A 7,003-nucleotide genomic window follows, 5' to 3' on the forward strand; every position below is an offset into this window, starting at 1 on the left:
ACTCACACTCTGTCTCAAAACATGAAAAGGGCTGGGGATATGGCTTTGTGGTTAAGAAGCCCTGGGTTCAATCCCTGGTATCCATCCTACCCCCACCCCACACACACACAAAAAGTAACACCTAAGAAACCACCTAAATAGCACCAGCCTCAAATTCTTAGACTAAGGAGCCGTGGCAGGTACAGAAGATGGAGAGGAAGGATGTCGCCCAGGTGGGTATCCAAAGATGTGGTTTGAGGCTGGGCCCTGGAAGGACAGGACAGTCACTAATGGCAGGACCTGTTGGATCCCGATGCACTATCTGGCAAACGGCCACCTCTGTCCTGGACATTAACAAAGCCAAATGTCTTCTGGCCTCTCTCCCAGGAGACCTGCAGGCTGGGGTCACAAGGGCATATCAGGAGGAAGGCAATGTCTACCCGAGGCCTGCGGTGGCACCTCACAGGGTAGACCAGCGGCTCGGAGCGCATGCGAGCGTGGAGGGTGAAGGGGCCTCTTCTCCGCCCTCCCCTCTCTCGCTGCTTCTGTAGAGACGGAGGACGCAGCGACAAAGGCTAGATCCACCGCAGAGCCGCTCCACAGCTGTTCTCTTGCTCTTGTTTAACTTCTCTCAAGAGAGGGAGGTATCTGCCCAGCTAAGCAGATGTTAAAGGCAGGTGGTTTTGTTTCCATCAAGTTTCCTAAGTAACAGCAGACCAGCCCTGAAGGGTATCTCATGTCCCCATGGCGCCACCTACCCTGGGCTGCTACATCAGGAGCTCTGTGCTTGGGACAGATTTTGCTGTTGGTTCCAGCACCTTCCCAATCTCCAGTTCTGTTAGAATTTAAGAGGCACAGCGCGACCCTACCCACCTCAATGCCTAGATTTCATCAAATTTAGAGCTGCATCAGAGGCAAAGTGAGACTGGAGGTTTTCAAATTCTTAGGAAAAATCAGATGAAAAGCCTGATTCTTTGCTTTGAAGCCCAGCAAAATTGTCACATTAATAAAACTTTATCTCCACAAGGAGAATTTAACATAAAACATGAAAAAAAATGTACTTATGCCAGGTGCGGTGGCGCAGGCCTGTAATCCCAGCAGCTCAGGAGGCTGAGGCAGGAGGATCGGGAATTCAAAGCCAGCCTTAGCAACTCAGTGAGACTTTTATCTCTAAATAATATTTAAATACAAAAGAGCCTGGAGATGTGGCTCAGTGGTTGAGTGAGTTCAAACCCCAGTGTCCCCCCCCATCACAAAAAAAAGGTTTTTTTTTGAAGTGTTAAAGCTCACAGCCTCCCAAATAAACCTACAGATTTAACCTCCAAGTCTTGCTAATCTTCCCAGGGTGACCGTCTCTGTGAGAAGGCTCACCACGGTGTGTTTTGTCCTCAGCTGCCACAGGTGCTTTCCTCCTCCCCCTCCACACTCAACGGTGCATGGCCACCATTCCTTGGGGGCACAGGGGGAGAGCCGAGGTGACTGCGCGTCCAGTCCTCTCCACTACCTTCAGCGCTCTCCTGCTGTGGAGCTGTTCTCACAAGGGGCAAACATCCGGTGGCACATCTCCTTCTCTCTGTCCGTGTAGTCCCTGTAATAGCTGTACAGAGAATACAGAGTTTGTAAGAGGTGACACCTGGTGGCTGGAATTCTCTGCTCAGGTACAGAAACGCTGAAAACTCAACAGGCCTTAAATTGAACCAGGGGTGGGTGCAAGTGAGGCTGGAGGGGCTGGGTCACAGCCTGTCTAGAAGCCTTGGACACAAAGCCACCACTTGAAAAGATGGCAGCCATGAAGGCTGCAGCCACTCCACATGGGGATCTGGGCCAAGTCCTGCCACGCGACCCCTCACACTCAGCGCTTCTAGCTTATCTTGAGATTTTCTGCTAAGGAACTGTCAGGGTCCAAAACTTCCACATCTAACAAGAGAGAATATTTTTATGCTTCAGAAAGTCAATTTCTGGAAGGTCTTAAAAGGCCTAAAATACAACAATTTAATCCAAATATAAGAGATGCACACACTTCAGACTCAATGCCAAGAAAGGTTTGAGTAGCTGGGTTGACTATTGAATGTTAAGAGGAGTAGAGAATCTGACCAACGCAGAGGAACAGGAATATACCTTAGAAAACAGCTACTGTCTTACTAGGTGACTTCATTTATCAGAGAATATTTTTGAAGTTTTCTCCAAAATGAACCCACAACTTCCAGAGTCAGAAAAATTTTGTTGCCAAAAGTCAGGTGAGAATCAGACCTGATAGACTCATTTCTGATCCCACGGAATGCCACAGTCTGTTGAGAACAGTGGGTGAGTTTCAGGCGGTGTGGGCAGTTAGTCTAAAGCATGGGACACACTAAGGATTATACTGGTTGCTGGGCACAGGGTCACATGCCTGTAATCCTAGTGACTTTGGAGGTTGAGGCAGGAGGATTACAAGTTTGAGACCAGCATTAGCAATGTAGTGAGACCCTGTCCCAGAATAAAATATAAAAAGGGCTGGGGGCATAGCTCACTGGTTACATACCACCAGGGTTCAATCCCCAGTCCCAGAGAAAAAATTATACTGCCCCATGTTTCTAGGGGGTGCTTATTTGCAAGGTGGGGCACAGGAAGGTAAGAAATGATGACGTCATATTTGGCAGTTGGTCCCCCTTCCCACCAGGGAATGCTGGTGTAGGGCACTGAGCACTTCAGAAAACCAGCTCTAGATGGGGCTGCCTCCCAAATGGTCACCAGCCAGTCCTCCACCCAGGTGGCTGGACCAGAAAGGTAGCTCCATCTCACTCCACCTGTGGTCACATTCCTGCTGACAGAGTCTCACCTGGCCAGTTTCTTCAGCTCGTTATTAATGTCATGGTTGAAGGGCTGTTCCTTCTGGGCTCGCACTAGAAAATCCCGGGCCTGCTGGTACTCGGTCAGGAGGAGGCAAGCCTGTGGGACAGCGCAGAGCTTTCAGAGCGCGCTTGGGAAGGGGGGCTCCCGGCAGCGACTGAGCTGAGCACGCTGCTCCTTTTCTTGGCATTTGTCCCCAGCTCACCTGTCCACACCTGAAGAGGGCCTTGGCATTCTTTTGGTCAATGATCAGAGCCTGCTCTCCGTAGCGCAGGGCCATGGTGGGTCGGTCTAGCTTCAGGTAGGCAAAGGACAGGTTAAGGAGAACAAGGAGTTTGGCCGCCTCCACCAGGTGCTGCTCTTCAGGGGGAGCCAGGCGCCGGTGGAGAAGCAACAAGGCCTGCAGGGGGAGGAGGAGCATCTCACACACTAGAACCCAGAAGCTGAAATCAGGAGCTCGGCAAGGTTGCAGGACACAGAGGTCCACGAGTAAAAGTCAGGAAATTCTAACAGAAACAGCAGCTCAAACTTCTGGATGAGCAGGGCGGGCAGCACACGTCCTCTACTCTCGTCCAACTCTGAGGAGTAAGGAAGTTGTGCCACCAAGAGCAGAGAGAGGCCAGGAGAGGGGCAACAGCTGGGTGTCAGTGGCCGACCCGCAGTTCAGAGCCCAAGGAGCAGGGAACTGATGGAACCAGAAGCAGAGCTTTTGAGGGGACAGAGATGGAGCTGAGAAAGGGCGGATGGGGCCCTCTCGCTTCCTATCCATCCAGGTGGTTACCACCTCAGGAATCGGGTGGTCTATTTTCTGAAGAAATGGAACAAAAGAGGCTCTTGATCCAGGAACAGGAAGGAGCTGGGACAGGTGGCTGATGGACAGGACAGTCAGCAGTAGATGGTGAGGCTCTGACCTGCTCCCCTGCTCACTCCCACCTGCAGCACTGCGGCTAGGCATGCGTGCCAGGCAGAAGCTGCGGCACTTTACACACATTAGGTGTGGAGCTGCCACTGGCCAGACTGCAATGTGCCCCGCCAGGCCTTGGAGTCCATCAGCTTCCAGATGCTTCTTTCAAATTTCAGCAGCCACTCAAGGACAGCCTCTAGGGAGAGGAGCCCTCCGGCAGCCATCCTCCCTCCTTCCACAGCAGCAGATCCTCTGCTGGAACACCACAGAGTGCATCTGCTGGCCTTCCCTGTGGCTAGGGACGGCCAGGAGAGTTCGGGAAAAGACGTGAAAGGAAGACAGAGAACCAAGCAACAAAGAGGCGACTTGAGGGACACAGAGGGGAGGCTGCAGAAGAACTGGACGGAAGATAAGAAACCTCTCAGCTCAGCAAGAGGCAACAGTTATACACCCTCAACAACACAAATCCAATGCCAACTTTGAAAAGATAACCCATCATCAGGAGACCAACAGCGAGGACTACGGCCTCAACTTCTGTATTGAGAAGCCAACGTCAGAAGGCAAGAGATCATTCACCAGCGCAGACCATGGAGAAGGCAATACAGAGCGTCACCAGGGAAGCTTCAGAGGTCAGGCTCGGGAGGAGGGGCTGCTTGAAGTAGGTGGCTCAAGGAGCTTCCAAGTAACAGCACCTGCATCGACCTCTCCACGAGGCTGCCTGGACCTTCCAAGTCCACCTCACACTCTAAAGTGGCAGCATGTGATGTGCTCTTCCCTCCCCTCACTGGGGTACACTCACATATGCCTGATGCGGCAGATTTTGCCCAATATCTACTTCCCCACGTTTGACACTGCCAACTCATTCCATGCAACAACATGCTAATTAAAAAACATTTTGGGGGGCTTGAGATGTGGCTCAAGTGGTAGCGCGCTCGCCTGCCATGCATGAGGCACTGGGTTCCATCCTCAGCACCACATAAAAAAATAAAGATATTGTGTCCACCTAAAACTACAAAATAAATAAATATTAAAAAAAGAAAAAACATTTTGGGCCAGGGGCGTAGCTCAGTGTTAGAACATCTGCCTAGCATGCACAAGGCCCTGAATTCCATCCCTATCACTGCAGTTTCCCAGTTCCCATACAGAGGGTCTATGTAACATGGGTCTGGCCAGAGAGATATTTTTTAAAATACATTTTTAGTTATAGACGGACACAATACCTTTATTTTATTTGTTTATTTTTTATGTGGTACTGAGGATAGAACCCAGTGCCTCACAGGTGTTAGGCAAGTGCTCCACCACTGAGCCACAATCCCAACCCCAGAGGTATATTTTCACTGTATTTATTATTTTTGTGTGCAGAACTGGCGGTTGAACCCAGGGGTGCTTTATCAAGGAGTTACCGCCCCTTGTGAATCTTGTGAATCTTCTGCCTTAGGCTTCTGAGTGGCTGGGATTATAGGTGTGTGCCACCAAACCAGGCAGGCAGTGAGACAGAAGTCTTGGGGAGATTTCTGGAATACTTTAAAAAATATTTTTCATTTTTTAGTTGTAGTTGGTCACAATACCTTTGTTTTATTTCTTTATTTTTAATGTGGTACTGAGGATCAAACCCAGGGCCTCGTGCGTGCTAGGTTAATGCTCTACCACCGACCACAACCCCAACCCCTGGAATAAATACTCTTAAGGTAAATACACACCATACTCTCCTCCCCTCCCTTCTTACAATCGCCATGACCATGTGACCTGAAGACTGAGTGACCTTCTTAAGAGGAAAAAGACAACCAAGACATTCCAGGTGGGTAAGCACACAGAGGAGGGTAGGCAAAGACAGGGAGGCGGCTGGCACCCTGAGGCCATGTGACTGCTACACCAGCCTTGCACTGCCTCCTTCACAATTCCCTTACATAAAAATTAAGTTTCCAGCTTTCAAAGTACTGTTTTTCAGGATTCTGTTACTTTCCACTGGATGCAAATCCTTCATAGCCTAGGCTCAGTATGCCAACGGACAGGGTCAGAATGCCTAGACTGTCTTGTTTGCCTCAGAGACTGGGGTACAGTTTGGCGCATGGAAAGTGCTCCTACTGTTTGTTGAATGAATGAAGCAGAAAAGGTCGCAGAAAACTGCTGTCAGTATAACCTGCACGGGGAGCATCATCATCAGAAGCTTGGTGAGAAGACAATGAGCCCAGAGAGCAGTGCCATCTCCACCAACAGAGGGACAGGAAGTGCAGAAGGCAACCAGGGTGCAGAAGCCAGGTGGGAGGATGGCAAACTGGGAAGGAGAGTTTTAAAAATTAATTGACTTTAGTTTTTTTAGACAGTGGGATTGAATATTTTCAACTTCTAAATAAAGTGTACCCATAGGTAAGTGCAAAAATAAGTGGATAGTTATATAACAAATTTTCATGACCTAATGACACCCATGTGCCAGAGGGAGACCAAAACACACAATATCACCACATCTCCCAGTCATTAACCCCCGGCACGAGGACTTTCTTCAAGACTTTTCTTAACAGCTGCTCACAAAGAGCAGGGAAAGACACACGTTTTTATGCTTTTTAAGCAATGAAGTTTTCGAGATTTACATTTAACTTTCAAAGCATCCTTACCCGTTTATACCTCACTTTGGCATCATAGAAGCGATTTTGGCGGAAAAGGTAATTGCCAAACTCCCTTTCAGTTGTTGCCACTTTGAGTACCTTCTGAAGAGGAAATTGGTCTTGCTGCTCCTGAGGATCAAAGAAAAGAATCCCCAGTAAGGAAGTCAAAAGCCACAATGCTACAATACAAGTGCATTGCAGCTGGGACCACGGAAACTGTGAACCCTGTTTACTCCTCCGTGTGCACAGAAGTCATCCCAACAGAGGCTGCGAGAGGTTACTATCACCACTGGCCAATTTTCCAGGCTAGAGCCAGAGGGAAACCGCAGCAGCTAACCTCGAGACGCTTACTGAGGCAACAGCATCCACAGCCTTAAGAACCGATGGAGCTCACCCAGCACGGACTCGGGCTCACAGCAGCACCTATCCAGCAAGCTTCACCAGCTCCTGGTTTGCTCAGAGCTCTGGTGGTCTTTGTGGTCATGATCCCAAGTGTCAGAATCACCCACAGAAGCCAGGAGTGGTGGCACAAGCCTATAATCCCAGCAACTTAGGAAGCTAAGGCAGGAGGTGAGCAAGTTCAAGGCCAGTCTTGACAACTTAGAGACATTCTATCTCGAAGTAAAAAATAAAAAGGGATAGGGGTGTGGCTCAGTGGTAGAGCACCCCTCAGTTCAATCCCCAGCAC

General features: G+C 49.6%; 1 protein-coding gene across 1 annotated transcript; it reads right to left on the bottom strand.

Annotated features, from left to right (window-relative positions):
* Nucleotides 1-1,485: 1,485 nt before the first annotated feature.
* Nucleotides 1,486-6,799, bottom strand: Fkbp6 (FKBP prolyl isomerase family member 6 (inactive)). The gene is made up of 5 exons (XM_015490686.1): nucleotides 6,710-6,799; nucleotides 6,325-6,444; nucleotides 3,014-3,208; nucleotides 2,798-2,907; nucleotides 1,486-1,576 (listed from the first exon to the last, which is right to left on the bottom strand). Exons 1-5 carry the CDS (start codon nucleotides 6,797-6,799, stop codon nucleotides 1,486-1,488), a joined length of 606 nt encoding a protein of 201 aa, XP_015346172.1.
* Nucleotides 6,800-7,003: the final 204 nt, after the last annotated feature.

The sequence above is a fragment of the Marmota marmota genome, unplaced genomic scaffold (assembly GCF_001458135.2).
Source record: "Marmota marmota marmota unplaced genomic scaffold, marMar, whole genome shotgun sequence".
Lineage (NCBI taxonomy): Eukaryota > Metazoa > Chordata > Mammalia > Rodentia > Sciuridae > Marmota > Marmota marmota.

Excerpts from the sequence above, each read along its gene's own strand:
- Fkbp6 (XM_015490686.1), bottom strand. The coding sequence starts at position 6,799 with ATGACCACAAAGACCACCAGAGCTCTGAGCAAACCAGGAGCTGGTGAA. Across the intron at positions 3,209-6,324 it reads CCAAAGTGAGGTATAAACGG|GCCTTGTTGCTTCTCCACCG; the intron begins GTAAGGATGCTT and ends CTCCCCCTGCAG. Across the intron at positions 1,577-2,797 it reads GAGCTGAAGAAACTGGCCAG|CTATTACAGGGACTACACGG; the intron begins GTGAGACTCTGT and ends TTCTCTGTACAG.